The sequence below is a fragment of the Seriola aureovittata genome, chromosome 3, assembly GCF_021018895.1.
Source record: "Seriola aureovittata isolate HTS-2021-v1 ecotype China chromosome 3, ASM2101889v1, whole genome shotgun sequence".
Lineage (NCBI taxonomy): Eukaryota > Metazoa > Chordata > Actinopteri > Carangiformes > Carangidae > Seriola > Seriola aureovittata.
This window is the reverse complement of record NC_079366.1, coordinates 28,773,271-28,788,902: the sequence shown is the minus strand read 5'-3', so window position 1 is coordinate 28,788,902 and position 15,632 is coordinate 28,773,271. Positions and strand designations below refer to the sequence as shown.

The 15,632-nt window shown below is 37.2% G+C and overlaps 2 protein-coding genes across 2 annotated transcripts in view; both read left to right on the top strand.

Moving 5' to 3' along the window:
- Nucleotides 1-72: 72 nt before the first annotated feature.
- LOC130163774 (B-cell receptor CD22-like) lies at nucleotides 73-15,614 on the top strand. The gene is made up of 13 exons (XM_056368150.1): nucleotides 73-592; nucleotides 2,072-2,428; nucleotides 2,512-2,733; nucleotides 2,987-3,247; nucleotides 3,350-3,610; nucleotides 3,711-3,971; nucleotides 4,072-4,332; nucleotides 12,601-12,861; nucleotides 12,962-13,222; nucleotides 13,593-13,683; nucleotides 13,793-13,853; nucleotides 15,114-15,307; nucleotides 15,411-15,614. Exons 1-13 carry the CDS (start codon nucleotides 520-522, stop codon nucleotides 15,475-15,477), a joined length of 2,631 nt encoding a protein of 876 aa, XP_056224125.1. The 5' UTR covers nucleotides 73-519; the 3' UTR covers nucleotides 15,478-15,614.
- The window catches only part of LOC130163753 (B-cell receptor CD22-like), a 5,707-nt gene continuing 5,563 nt past the window's right edge, over nucleotides 15,489-15,632 (top strand). The window contains exon 1 of the mRNA XM_056368116.1: nucleotides 15,489-15,506. Within this exon, the coding sequence (XP_056224091.1) occupies nucleotides 15,489-15,506 (18 nt within the window). The remainder of the gene's footprint in view (nucleotides 15,507-15,632) is intronic.

The following is a 15,632-nucleotide window of genomic DNA, read 5'->3' as shown; positions in this document are numbered from 1 at the left end:
ATCTATTGATATGAAAATGATTTATTTTATCATTATATATTTATTCTTTTTCTATATTTTAATGTCATTTACAACATTAATTGTCATTGAATGTACTATTTTATTCCATTTTAAATCTTTCTTTGATGTGTCTTTCTTTAATGTTAACTTTTCTTGCATCTGTCTTTGTGTTTTGAAGGAGACTGTTTTGCATCTTTTTGAGACACTGAACTCTCCAACACAGAGGAAGAAATAAAAAATGTCTTTGTCTTCTGTCTCTTTAAATCGTCTCTCTTGCACTGTGTTTACCTTTGCATAAACCACAAGTTACAGTAGGCCTTCTTCTTCACTTGAAGTTCAATCTACTGGATTCTGCATGTAAATGATGTAAAGAGGAAGGAAGTTGGATGTATTTTTAACAGCTTGAATTCTGTCCTTTGCTTCCAGTTTCTTTCTGTATTGCAGGTTGAAGTGTTTGTGATGTGACTGATTTACTTCTTATCTGCAGATTTGTTTCACTGTGTTTGAAGTCACACAGAGATGAGAGGAGCAGCTCAGAGCTTAACCGCAGCAGCGAGTGGATTTGTCGTCGTCGTCCTTCTCGCTGTGCCAGGTATTGTGTATCTTAAACCAAACCTTAAGTCAGTTCAAGAGAGAAAAATGTATAAAGAAGTCATTTATTCATTTTCAGATCACCAAGTTTTAGATTTCAACTGTAAAGTGATGCAGTGTGATACAAATGGAGCAGATACTTAACACTAAATATTCACTGTTGTCTCTTTAAAATTGGACATGTGAAGTGAACTGGGTGCTGGTTGTGTCCGGATTGTTAACACACAGTGGTTTGTGGATTATTTATCCTTTTACCTACTTCACTGTATGTTAAAGTGTTGTGTACATTAAGGGTAGAAGAGGGTAGAAGTCTTGGATATGTTTATTTTTTTATTAATTTGCTAGAATTATTGATCATAAATGAAAGCGGACGCATATTGTCTGCAGACACTTTTACGTGGGGAGGAAGGGGAGGAAGGGGGGAGTCTCTTGAGACTGATCGGCACCAGCCGCTTTGCTCCATCTTGTTTTGTTTAATTAAATACACTTGTCAGGCGCACGCAGCGCTCTGCAAAAAAACCACAGGACTTCCCAATCTGTCTGCAGACAAAATGTCACTTCTGTTCTGCAGGAAGGAAGTAGGTTAATGGATATGTTCACGGCACGAAGCATCTACAGAAAATGACGCTGGATTGTTAAAGTGTAAGCACAAAGCTGCTGCTTCAAGTTGATGTCAGACTTTTATTTAAAAAAGGCTTTTTTATTATTGATAGTGCAATACACTGTATATGTATTATAATATGGCAGAGTGGACATAAAATCACTTTACATCAAGTTTATATCTGGGAGTTGAAGGTAAAACAGTCTTTCTCTTGAATATCGCTCAGGTGAGGAAGTCATGTGACCTTATAAAGAGAAAAAGATGTTATTCTTCATGTACAGAAGCTCATTTCTACCAAGAACAGGGAAAAATCCATGAGCAGTCAAACATGATTTACTAAATCATTTATGATAGTAAATCAAAATGAGTTAGTACAGTCTCATAATTTTGACTTAACAAAACAATTAAGACAAAGACAAAGTATAGTATTTATATTTATCTTTATTTTCTTTGCCTAACAGATGAGGGTTTACATAGTGTGTGTGTCTGTGTGTGTCTGTGTGTGTCTGTCTGTGTGTGTGTGTGTGTGTGTGAGTGAGATCTGAATGCAGCCCTGATTTAAGGCTGCTCTGCTGCTCCACACCTGATTTTTAAAACAGCATCTTTTATGTCTTAAATGACTGAAGCTGAAGCACCAACATTGATAAATATCCCAGTGGTAAAAAATACAAGTTGAAATGCCTGTTAAAATACTGTAGTTCTAGTTTTTAAATTCCATGATCTAGTGTGAACTCGCAGGATCTCCATGGCACCTGGTTTGACATCCCTGGATCTAGTTTTGGAAATGTAGTTCAGTTGTACAAAGATGGAAGTGAAAATAAATGTGTTCTCTGGTGCTGTTGTGAATCTGGTTGTGGTTTGTGCTGCTCTGTGTTACAGTGGTACAGGGTCAGGATGACTGGGGAGTGACTTACTTTTCTACTCAGATCTGCGCCCTTGAAGGATCAACGGTGGAAATAAACAGTTTCTTCAGCTACCCATCCACAATCAAAGAGGTTTCTACTACAGTTCAGGACACATTCTGGTTTAGGAAAGAGATAGATGGGGTTTATTCAGATCTGAGAAGAGTCCCAGAGTATTCACATCGTGCGACGTATCACTGTAACAACAGGAAGTGCACTCTGACAATAGAAAACCTGATGAAGAGCGACTCAGGTGTGTACAAGTTCAGGTTCATAACAAACCAACAAGGTGGGAAATATACTGGTGAACCTGGAGTCACTTTGTCTGTCACAGGTAACATTTACAACGGAAGTCAAATTCAAATGTTAGTGTGTGTGTTGATCATGTAGAATAACATTTATGTTTGGTGTTCACAGACCTTCAGATCCAGGTGAATGTCATTCAGGATTCTACCAGCACAGGGTTGAATTGTCACAGCAGTTGTCATCTACCTGGTGATTCTTCCTACATCTGGTACAAGAATGAACGAGAAGTTCACAATGAACAAGGAAAATATTTTGATCCAAACACATTTGGTCCTGAAGACAACTATCGCTGTGCTGTAAAAGGACGTGGGGATTTCCGTTCTCCTCCAGTGTGTGAGTTTACACCTCTTTGTTCATGAATGATATAATCTGATGGAAGTTTTAAACCCACTAGTCTAGAGAAAATTAAATTCAATATTATATCTGATACATTTCATCTGGTTTTTGTGAACAAAGCTTATTTGTTCTGACCAAAATGTGATTTGATTTAATTTTATTATTGTCTTTTCTAGATATAATCTCTCTTTAGAAGTTTGTGGTATGATAGCATTCTGATATTGTGTATGTTTGTTAATGTATCCTCCAGATCCTCCAAAGTTTCTCTCTGTGTCAGTGAGTCCCTCTGGTGAGATAGTGGAGGGCAGTTCAGTGACTCTGACCTGTAGCAGTGATGCTAACCCAGAAGCTAAATACACCTGGTACAAGGAGAACCAAACACTGTTTCAAGGACCAGAAGGAGTTTATCATTTCACTTCCATCAACTCTGAGGACAGCGGGACCTACTACTGCAAATGTGAGAATCACTATGGACAGATCAACTCTTCAGCTTTACATGTAGATGTCCAGTGTAAGTCGCATTATTTATTTTTAGTTATACAGAAGACTGTACTTGTCATGCATGCTAATATTAATGGAATGTGTCTCCATATGTTGTTTAATTGTCTCCCAGATGCTCCAAAGCTTCTCCCTGTGTCAGTGAGTCCCTCTGGTGAGATAGTGGAGGGCAGTTCAGTGAATCTGACCTGTAGCTGTGATGCTAACCCAGCAGCTAATTACACCTGGTACAAGGAGAACCAAACACTGTTTCAAGGACCAGAAGGAGTTTATCATTTCACTTCCATCAACTCTGAGGACAGCGGGACCTACTACTGCAAATGTGAGAATCACTATGGACAGATCAACTCTTCAGCTTTACATGTAGATGTCCAGTGTAAGTTGCATTATTTATTTTTAATTATACAGAAGACTACTTGTCATGCATGCTAATATTAATGGAATGTGTCTCCATATGTTGTTTAATTGTCTTCCAGATGCTCCAAAGCTTCTCTCTGTGTCAGTGAGTCCCTCTGGTGAGATAGTGGAGGGCAGTTCAGTGAATCTGACCTGTAGCAGTGATGCTAACCCAGCAGCTAATTACACCTGGTACAAGGAGAACCAAAAACTGTTTCAAGGACCAGAAGGAGTTTATCATTTCACTTCCATCAACTCTGAGGACAGAGGGACCTACTACTGCAAGTCTGAGAATCACTATGGACAGATCAACTCTTCAGCTTTACATGTAGATGTCCAGTGTAAGTCGCATTATTTATTTTTAGTTATACAGAAGACTACTTGTCATGCATGCTAATATTAATGGAATGTGTCTCCATATGTTGTTTAATTGTCTCCCAGATGCTCCAAAGCTTCTCCCTGTGTCAGTGAGTCCCTCTGGTGAGATAGTGGAGGGCAGTTCAGTGAATCTGACCTGTAGCTGTGATGCTAACCCAGCAGCTAATTACACCTGGTACAAGGAGAATGAAGACTCACCAAAAGCTTCAGGACAGATCTTCACCATCACTGACCTCAGACCTGAACACAGTGGGAATTATTACTGTGAAGCCCAGAACACAAGAGGACGTCGTAACTCCACCTTAACTCTGACTGTTGTGGAGGGTAAATCTTTAATTCACTTTCTCACATTCACATCAAACATCACAATCCATATGATGTAATGGGTAATGATTTAATGAATATTAATTAATATAAAAACACTATAACACAAGCAACTAGCACTGGGACTGTGTGGGCATCTGAATTGTATTGCATTATACAAACTGTCCTCGTTCTCTCTTCATGGAGGTAGACAGGTAGGATTTACTGAGGGACTGTTGTATGAGACTGCATTAGTTTGAGCTCGGTGTACCTAATGAAGTTGCATCTGAGTGTACGTGAACATTAAAATAATTTTGTGACTCACCCCTGTGTTTGTCAAGCCACGCACATAGTTGTGATTTCATTAGTCAACCTGCACAGTCGAATACCGCCAGAGTTCTGCATCTGTTTTTGGAATTTGAATGAACTGAACCTTTAATGCATGTTAGCTCTAAAAGAAATGACCTGAAACTTCACTTCAGTTGATATTAGAAGAACTGTGACATGCTGCAGCGTAAATAGCAACATCGGATAGTTCATATATATATTTTGTAAGAGTAAAATAGGATTAAAATACAGTCAACATTTGTGTTGTTTGAGCGCTTTCATGGGGTGTAAAGCGTCACTTGTTGCATTTGTTGGAAAAAGTAGGTGTTGTGGCACAAAGTACACGTCATGGCCTGAAATATTACACCTTAACTAAAATGTTCATAGTTATATTTGTAGCATCAGAGATGAAAAACTCTCAGCACTTTACGTGGCATGAGATGTACGTTGAAGACACCATCAGCCTTGGGTCAGATAAGTCCACCACACTGCAGTTCACCATTATGAACAGAAGATGGCACTCAAGAGTTCAGAAGAGAAGTGTGTGTGTGTGACACTACTGGTCTCTTATTCATGAATAGTGTTTACTGTTGTAATACTCATTTCAGCCACAAGAGGCTGAAGTGCTTCACTACTCCAGTCTAAATAGGATTAAAATACAGTCAACATTTGTGTTGTTTGAGCGCTTTCATGGGGTGTAAAGCGTCACTTGTTGCATTTGTTGGAAAAAGTAGGTGTTGTGGCACAAAGTACACGTCATGGCCTGAAATATTACACCTTAACTAAAATGTTCATAGTTATATTTGTAGCATCAGAGATGAAAAACTCTCAGCACTTTACGTGGCATGAGATGTACGTTGAAGACACCATCAGCCTTGGGTCAGATAAGTCCACCACACTGCAGTTCACCATTATGAACAGAAGATGGCACTCAAGAGTTCAGAAGAGAAGTGTGTGTGTGTGACACTACTGGTCTCTTATTCATGAATAGTGTTTACTGTTGTAATACTCATTTCAGCCACAAGAGGCTGAAGTGCTTCACTACTCCAGTCTAAATAGGATTAAAATACAGTCAACATTTGTGTTGTGTGAGCGCTTTCATGGGGTGTAAAGCGTCACTTGTTGCATTTGTTGGAAAAAGTAGGTGTTGTGGCACAAAGTACATGTCATGGCCTGAAATATTACACCTTAACTAAAATGTTCATAGTTATATTTGTAGCATCAGAGATGAAAAACTCTCAGCACTTTACGTGGCATGAGATGTACGTTGAAGACACCATCAGCCTTGGGTCAGATAAGTCCACCACACTGATGTTCACCATTATGAACAGAAGATGGCACTCAAGAGTTCAGAAGAGAAGTGTGTGTGTGTGTGTGTGTGTGTGTGTGTGTGTGTGTGTGTGTGTGTGTGTGACACTACTGGTCTCTTATTCATGAATAGTGTTTACTGTTGTAATACTCATTTCAGCCACAAGAGGCTGAAGTGCTTCACTACTCCAGTCTAAATAGGATTAAAAGTATTCATGTTTTCATCAGGTGACTTTTCATTTCTCCTTCACTCTAAACACAAGGTACATGTAGTGTGTGTTAGTAAGTTGTGTAAAATTACTGTCAGTGTCATTTTGTCACCTCTCTCCATCAGGTAGACTCTTGTCCTGGTTATGAGAACAGCACCACTGCAGCACAGACACAAGAACCAGAGGAGCAGGAAGACCTGGTGTGAAGTTACAGTCAGGTTAGAGCCTCTCACACTTAATGAAAGAAAATAGATCAATAACACACAGACTCCAGATTTATAATTACAACTGTAACTTTACACAGGTTTCATGTGATCTTTTTTAGATGATGTTGAAGCAAAGGTGGGACTCACCTGGTGGAAACAGGAAGTAAAACAACATTGGTTCCAGCTTTAAAGATTTTTCTGTTCATTTTCATCTTATTATTTTATTTAGCAGCTATGAAGACAGACAAAGTTTGATCTGGTCCTTCACATTTCTTCTTTATACCTTTAAATTGTAGCTCATTATTTTGTTACTTCACCTTTTGGAGGGAATTTTTTTTCTTCTCATCTAGTTGTAGTTTCCAAATGCTGCCAGTAGATGTAAGTAAGAGTAAGAGTTATATTTTATTGATATTACACCAGTTCCACTGTCAGTTCCTCTTCTGTCTGTGTATACAATATCTCCACCAGGTTCTTTTTCTTCCCTGAGTTTTCTTTAACCAGTTTTTATTATCACAGCTGCTTTATTCTGAGTTATGAATCTGTTTTTATTCTCATTTTTTAATTGTTTCTATTGCCTTACCTGCTCATAACAATAATCTATGTTGTTCTTGTATGCTCTCCTCTACATACATTTTAATCTATTGATATGAAAATGATTTATTTTATCATTATATATTTATTCTTTTTCTATATTTTAATGTCATTTACAACATTAATTGTCATTGAATGTACTATTTTATTCCATTTTAAATCTTTCTTTGATGTGTCTTTCTTTAATGTTAACTTTTCTTGCATCTGTCTTTGTGTTTTGAAGGAGACTGTTTTGCATCTTTTTGAGACACTGAACTCTCCAACACAGAGGAAGAAATAAAAAATGTCTTTGTCTTCTGTCTCTTTAAATCGTCTCTCTTGCACTGTGTTTACCTTTGCATAAACCACAAGTTACAGTAGGCCTTCTTCTTCACTTGAAGTTCAATCTACTGGATTCTGCATGTAAATGATGTAAAGAGGAAGGAAGTTGGATGTATTTTTAACAGCTTGAATTCTGTCCTTTGCTTCCAGTTTCTTTCTGTATTGCAGGTTGAAGTGTTTGTGATGTGACTGATTTACTTCTTATCTGCAGATTTGTTTCACTGTGTTTGAAGTCACACAGAGATGAGAGGAGCAGCTATGAGTTTAACAGCGGCAGAGAGTGGTTTTGTTGTGTTCCTTCTCTCTGTGCCAGGTAATGTATATGCACACACTGCAGTCTTCTTTGTCTCATTGGCTCACAGTGGGATGATGTGAGAGACAAAGTAGTTGTGTAAGTTTGGAATGAGTTCAGTTCTCTTGCAGGTTTACGAACTGATGCAGCTCCACAATATTCAAATGTGGTTGTGGTTCCTGCTGTGCTCTGTGTTACAGTGATACAGGGTCAGAATATATATATATATATATATATATATATCACCATATATATATATATATATATATATATATATATATATATATATATATATATATATATATATATATATATATATATATATATATATATATATATATATATATATATATATATATATATATATATATATATATATATATATATATATATATATATATATATATATATATATATATATATATATATATATATATATATATATATATATATATATATATATATATATATATATATATATATATATATATATATATATATATATATATATATATATATATATATATATATATATATATATATATATATATATATATATATATATATATATATATATATATATATATATATATATATATATATATATATATATATATATATATATATATATATATATATATATATATATATATATATATATATATATATATATATATATATATATATATATATATATATATATATATATATATATATATATATATATATATATATATATATATATATATATATATATATATATATATATATATATATATATATATATATATATATATATATATATATATATATATATATATATATATATATATATATATATATATATATATATATATATATATATATATATATATATATATATATATATATATATATATATATATATATATATATATATATATATATATATATATATATATATATATATATATATATATATATATATATATATATATATATATATATATATATATATATATATATATATATATATATATATATATATATATATATATTGGCACCAGCCGCTTTGCTCCATCTTGTTTTGTTTAATTAAATACACTTGTCAGGCGCACGCAGCGCTCTGCAAAAAAACCACAGGACTTCCCAATCTGTCTGCAGACAAAATGTCACTTCTGTTCTGCAGGAAGGAAGTAGGTTAATGGATATGTTCACGGCACGAAGCATCTACAGAAAATGACGCTGGATTGTTAAAGTGTAAGCACAAAGCTGCTGCTTCAAGTTGATGTCAGACTTTTATTTAAAAAAGGCTTTTTTATTATTGATAGTGCAATACACTGTATATGTATTATAATATGGCAGAGTGGACATAAAATCACTTTACATCAAGTTTATATCTGGGAGTTGAAGGTAAAACAGTCTTTCTCTTGAATATCGCTCAGGTGAGGAAGTCATGTGACCTTATAAAGAGAAAAAGATGTTATTCTTCATGTACAGAAGCTCATTTCTACCAAGAACAGGGAAAAATCCATGAGCAGTCAAACATGATTTACTAAATCATTTATGATAGTAAATCAAAATGAGTTAGTACAGTCTCATAATTTTGACTTAACAAAACAATTAAGACAAAGACAAAGTATAGTATTTATATTTATCTTTATTTTCTTTGCCTAACAGATGAGGGTTTACATAGTGTGTGTGTCTGTGTGTGTGTGTGTGTGTGTGTGTGTGTGTGTGTGTGTGTGTGTGAGTGAGATCTGAATGCAGCCCTGATTTAAGGCTGCTCTGCTGCTCCACACCTGATTTTTAAAACAGCATCTTTTATGTCTTAAATGACTGAAGCTGAAGCACCAACATTGATAAATATCCCAGTGGTAAAAAATACAAGTTGAAATGCCTGTTAAAATACTGTAGTTCTAGTTTTTAAATTCCATGATCTAGTGTGAACTCGCAGGATCTCCATGGCACCTGGTTTGACATCCCTGGATCTAGTTTTGGAAATGTAGTTCAGTTGTACAAAGATGGAAGTGAAAATAAATGTGTTCTCTGGTGCTGTTGTGAATCTGGTTGTGGTTTGTGCTGCTCTGTGTTACAGTGATACAGGGTCAGAAAGACTGGGGAGTGACCTGCGCTCCAACTCAGATCTGTGCCTTCAAAGGATCAACAGTGGAAATACACTGCAGCTACAGATCCCCATCCAGGTTAAATGATGCTGATACTGCAGTTGAAAAAACATTCTGGTTCACTAGATTCAGTGATAATGAACCTGTGGATCTGAGAGCAGACTCAGAGTATTCAGGTCGTGTTCAGTATCACTGTGGTGAGAACGACTGCACTCTGAGAATCACAGACCTGAGAGAGAGCGACTCAGCTGAGTACAAGTTCAGGTTCATTACAAACCAACCAGGAGGGAAATATACAGGTGAACCTGGAGTCACTTTGTCTGTCACAGGTAACATATCTGTTGGAAACTACATTAGTTAAACCCTGAATCTTTGTAAATCTGTTATCATTTATCTGTTGACAGTTCTGTCTAAAATGATGTGTGTTTCTTTATAAATCCAGGTTTACAGGTGAAGATGAGCGAATCAGAAAGATGCTTGGTTGATCCCTGTACATGGTCACGTCTCACGTGTCACAGCAGTTGTCCTCTACCTGATCATCCGTCCTACATCTGGTACAAGAATGCAAGGTACCACAAAAAAATCCTAATGACTTTGGGTAGTTCCCGGCTTTCATCTGTCTATCTGAAATATATCAGCTACTTTTATGCTCTGCAATGCAACTAGTGGTTAAAAAGTCTCTTTAACTGACCTTTAACCTCAAATAAAGATTAATGTAGACATAACATTTTATCAATTGTAACTCAGATGGCTAACAGTTTGTAAGCTTATAGTTTTTCCATCCAATTCATGTATAAACTTGCTATTTAAAGCACATTAGTGCAACAAGCATTGTGACCCAGCTGTAGTGTCACACTGCTGCCACTAGATGTTAGTAAAGAGTCGTGTTTTTCTGCACTCTTTTATCAAAATATCCCTCTTTAGTTGAAATGCTCACATCTCATAACTTTGAAGCACATAACTTCTGATGAAGGGTCACAACCACATAACTTCATTTTAAGGAGTCACTAGTAAAACAGTTTGGAAAGCAGTGAAACTACTGTGTGCAGTGGAGAATTGGTGTGTCGCGGTCGACATGGAAGACGTGTTCAACCGAAATGAAGAGACTGCATAGAGTTTAAAAAAAAACTGATCGCACTCATTGTCGTTATAGCTGCAGTCTGTCTTTGCTCTGTTCACACCGTAATGTTTCTTGATAGAGACGTGAGTGAGTGAGTGAGTGAGTGAGTGAGTGAGTGAGTGAAGGCTTGTGACCACAGTGTGAATTTACAGTGTGTATGTGAGACATTTTAGTGTTATTTGATTTTCCTAAATACTTTTTTCTCCTTGGCTTATAATGTTTGACACAAACAGCTCAGATTTCTTTAAACCTCGAATGATAACATATAATTACAAACAAGTCTTGCTCCCAAAGCGATATACACTCAGTTTTCAGTTTATTAGGAACACCTAGCTAAATCTGATGCAGTCAAATACACCAGTCCTGCAGTAAATTCTTTCTGTTTTCTTTTGAGAACTGACTATTTCCTGGCCTGATGTTCACATTGCATATTAATAATATAAAGAGGAGGGAAGTCTATTCTCTACTGCTCATTCTCATGAGCACAGGAGGTCAAGACAGTACTGTTCTACATTGTGAGTGGAAGAATTGGATGTAACTAATGTATAAGTTCTGTACATTAATTACTTTCTGATGTGTTTTATTGTCTCTGAAGCCGCACAGTGAGACGAGAGGAGCAGCTATGAGTTTAACAGCGGCAGAGAGTGGTTTTGTTGTGTTCCTTCTCTCTGTGCCAGGTAATGTATATGCACACACTGCAGTCTTCTTTGTCTCATTGGCTCACAGTGGGATGATGTGAGAGCCAAAGTAGTTGTGTAAGTTTGGAATGAGTTCAGTTCTCTTGCAGGTTTACGAACTGATGCAGCTCCAAAATATTCAAATGTGATTGTGGTTCCTGCTGTGCTCTGTGTTACAGTGATACAGGGTCAGAAAGACTGGGGAGTGACCTGCGCTCCAACTCAGATCTGTGCCTTCAAAGGATCAACAGTGGAAATACACTGCAGCTACAGATCCCCATCCAGGTTAAATGATGCTGATACTGCAGTTGAAAAAACATTCTGGTTCACTAGATTCAGTGATAATGAACCTGTGGATCTGAGAGCAGACTCAGAGTATTCAGGTCGTGTTCAGTATCACTGTGGTGAGAACGACTGCACTCTGAGAATCACAGACCTGAGAGAGAGCGACTCAGCTGAGTACAAGTTCAGGTTCATTACAAACCAACCAGGAGGGAAATATACAGGTGAACCTGGAGTCACTTTGTCTGTCACAGGTAACATATCTGTTGGAAACTACATTAGTTAAACCCTGAATCTTTGTAAATCTGTTATCATTTATCTGTTGACAGTTCTGTCTAAAATGATGTGTGTTTCTTTATAAATCCAGGTTTACAGGTGAAGATGAGCGAATCAGAAAGATGCTTGGTTGATCCCTGTACATGGTCACGTCTCACGTGTCACAGCAGTTGTCCTCTACCTGATCATCCGTCCTACATCTGGTACGAGAGTGGAAAGTATATTTGGGAAGATGCACGTTCTTTACCAGCTTACTTTTATGGTGAAAACAGTTATGCCTGTGCTGTAAAAGGACACGAGGATTTCCCCTCTCCTTCAGTGTGTGAGTTTACACCTCTTTGTTCATGAATGATATAATCTGATGGAAGTTTTAAACCCACTAGTCTAGAGAAAATTAAATTCAATATTATATCTGATACATTTCATCTGGTTTTTGTGAACAAAGCTTATTTGTTCTGACCAAAATGTGATTTGATTTAATTTTATTATTGTCTTTTCTAGATATAATCTCTCTTTAGAAGTTTGTGGTATGATAGCATTCTGATATTGTGTATGTTTGTTAATGTATCCTCCAGATCCTCCAAAGTTTCTCTCTGTGTCAGTGAGTCCCTCTGGTGAGATAGTGGAGGGCAGTTCAGTGACTCTGACCTGTAGCAGTGATGCTAACCCAGCAGCTAATTACACCTGGTACAAGGAGAACCAAAAACTGTTTCAAGGACCAGAAGGAGTTTATCATTTCACTTCCATCAACTCTGAGGACAGAGGGACCTACTACTGCAAGTCTGAGAATCACTATGGACAGATCAACTCTTCAGCTCTACATGTAGATGTCCAGTGTAAGTTGCATTATTTATTTTTAATTATACAGAAGACTACTTGTCATGCATGCTAATATTAATGGAATGTGTCTCCATATGTTGTTTAATTGTCTTCCAGATGCTCCAAAGCTTCTCTCTGTGTCAGTGAGTCCCTCTGGTGAGATAGTGGAGGGCAGTTCAGTGAATCTGACCTGTAGCAGTGATGCTAACCCAGCAGCTAATTACACCTGGTACAAGGAGAATGAAGACTCACCAAAAGCTTCAGGACAGATCTTCACCATCACTGACCTCAGACCTGAACACAGTGGGAATTATTACTGTGAAGCCCAGAACACAAGAGGACGTCGTAACTCCACCTTAACTCTGACTGTTGTGGAGGGTAAATCTTTAATTCACTTTCTCACATTCACATCAAACATCACAATCCATATGATGTAATGGGTAATGATTTAATGAATATTAATTAATATAAAAACACTATAACACAAGCAACTAGCACTGGGACTGTGTGGGCATCTGAATTGTATTGCATTATACAAACTGTCCTCGTTCTCTCTTCATGGAGGTAGACAGGTAGGATTTACTGAGGGACTGTTGTATGAGACTGCATTAGTTTGAGCTCGGTGTACCTAATGAAGTTGCATCTGAGTGTACGTGAACATTAAAATAATTTTTGTTATATCACTCCATGGGGCCATCGAGGTAAAATATCTTTATACATCTGAATGAGATTTTTTGTTTCATCACAGTTTTCCCTAAAGCTTTGAAATCAGCAGTCATTGGGACAACTTCTGCTGTTTTCCTCGCTGTCATTCTCCTCTCTGCCTTCCTACTGATAAGGTTAGCACATGTGTTTTATTAAAGCATTGTTTGTTAAATATCTCAAAACCAGTCATTAGCTGTCACTTTGGCAACTATATTATTATATGTTTTTATTAATTGTGAGCAGAGCAAAGAGAACGTCCAAGCAATCGTCTGAGCCTGGAGAGAGACCTGACTACAGTGACCAGGTGAGGAACAGGTTGTACCGTTCAGTGTAAAATCAGAAGTGAAACACCATTCTGGTTCTTCAGTTCACTTCACACAGCTTAGTCAAAGTGCAGGTTGAAAATGAATCTGATTGAAAAGCACTTCATTCAGAGACAGATAAAATACATACTCTGTCTTTTATGTATTTCTGTTTCTAGATTGCTGAAGATATTTCCATTTTAAGCAAATCTAATAGTTTTATCTCTTCTGACAAATATCTTCTTAGAAACACCTTTTCTGACTTCTGTTAACTCTTTCTTTGATCTTTCTCTTGGACGTGACCTATTACATCCAGAATCTTGTATTTCAACATATTTTTTAACACAGTTTCTACAGCAAACCTTTTTTCAGTCAAACAGCTGCAGATTGATTGTTACCTGAGGGGATGTTTCTTTGGCCTTTTCCGTCATGATTTCTTGTAATATTATTCTTTTGCATTCAAATTGAAGACCTTCCTTTGCATGTGGCTAAAACAACCCATGATCAACCACATACCATCCAGACTCCCTGCGGCACTTGACCACTCCAGTTTGCACACTGCCCTTACTGCTCCATTGATGACGCTGTATCACCAGCACTTCACAGGAGCCAGACACATCTGGAGAATTATAACAGCTGTGTGCGGATGCTCTCAATTGACTTCAGCTCTGTCTTCAACACAGTCACCCCACACCTGTGGGTGGGTAGGAATGAATTCCTGCTTAGAGTGAAGATATTATGTTATCTTGAGGTCTTTTTCAGTAGTAAGGGTAAAAAGGAGAACAAGATCATCAGAAGATTCGAGCCTTATGAGGAAACTAACCATCAATCTGATTCCATCCCTCACCTTTGATCATAAACTCTGGGTAACCATTGAAAGGATGGGAATACAAATGTGAGAAGTAAGCAGCTTCCCTACAAGGGTGCGTGGGCTCAACGTTAGGAGTAGGATGAGTAGCTCTCTTACCTGGAAGGTGATAAGAGTCCAACTGGGTGGACACCCTGGAGCCAGACCAAGAAGATGCTGTGGGACTACAAACCTCATCTGGCCTGGAAAAGGCCTCAAGATCTAGCAGGAGGAGCTGGATAATGCGGCTGTGGAGAAAGACCTCTGGGCTACCTTGCTTTGCCTGATGTCACCTCGACTCGGACAAAGAACAAGTGAAAGAAAATAGATGGATGAAAACACGTACTATTTGAGGTTCTACCAAAGTTCAATATCACTACACATTAAAGGTTCAAAAATGAATTTGTCTTTGCAGTATCACTCCAATCAGTCGGAGGAACAGGTAGAACTTCACTACGCCAGTGTCCGCTTCTTGAAGAACCAGACAGATCCTGTCTACTCCAACATCAATCCAGCTGGACCCCGCAGACACGAGGAGACGGAGGACGAGGACGAGGACGAGGATGGTGTTCATTACGCTGTTGTCAAATTTAACAGTTCTGCCCTGAGGTGAGCATCTCTTCCTGCAGAAACATTATCCGGTCTAAAACCTCAAGACAAAATGTCCCCACAACCTCCTGATTATTTCTCTATTTATTTTGTCTCCTCTCAGAACCATAAGTCAGGAAACTGAGGAAGATCCAGCTGCACTGTACAGTACAGTCAACAAAACCGTCTGACTCTTAGAGCAATGTCTGCCAGTCCATCAGTCGTTCCACCACTGTTGGACTGAAATATCTCCACAACCACTGGATGGATTGTCATAACACTTTGTACAGCCAGTCACAGTCTCCAGAGGATAAAACCTTCTGACTTCAGATATGTCAGCCAGCCT

What these genes read in the sequence shown, in the direction of transcription:
- LOC130163774 (XM_056368150.1), top strand. Translation starts at nt 520, where the DNA reads ATGAGAGGAGCAGCTCAGAGCTTAACCGCAGCAGCGAGTGGATTTGTC. An exon ending in TTTACATGTAGATGTCCAGT is followed by an intron (nt 3,972 to 4,071) that starts GTAAGTCGCATT and finishes ATTGTCTCCCAG; the next exon opens with ATGCTCCAAAGCTTCTCCCT. An exon ending in TTTAACAGTTCTGCCCTGAG is followed by an intron (nt 15,308 to 15,410) that starts GTGAGCATCTCT and finishes GTCTCCTCTCAG; the next exon opens with AACCATAAGTCAGGAAACTG.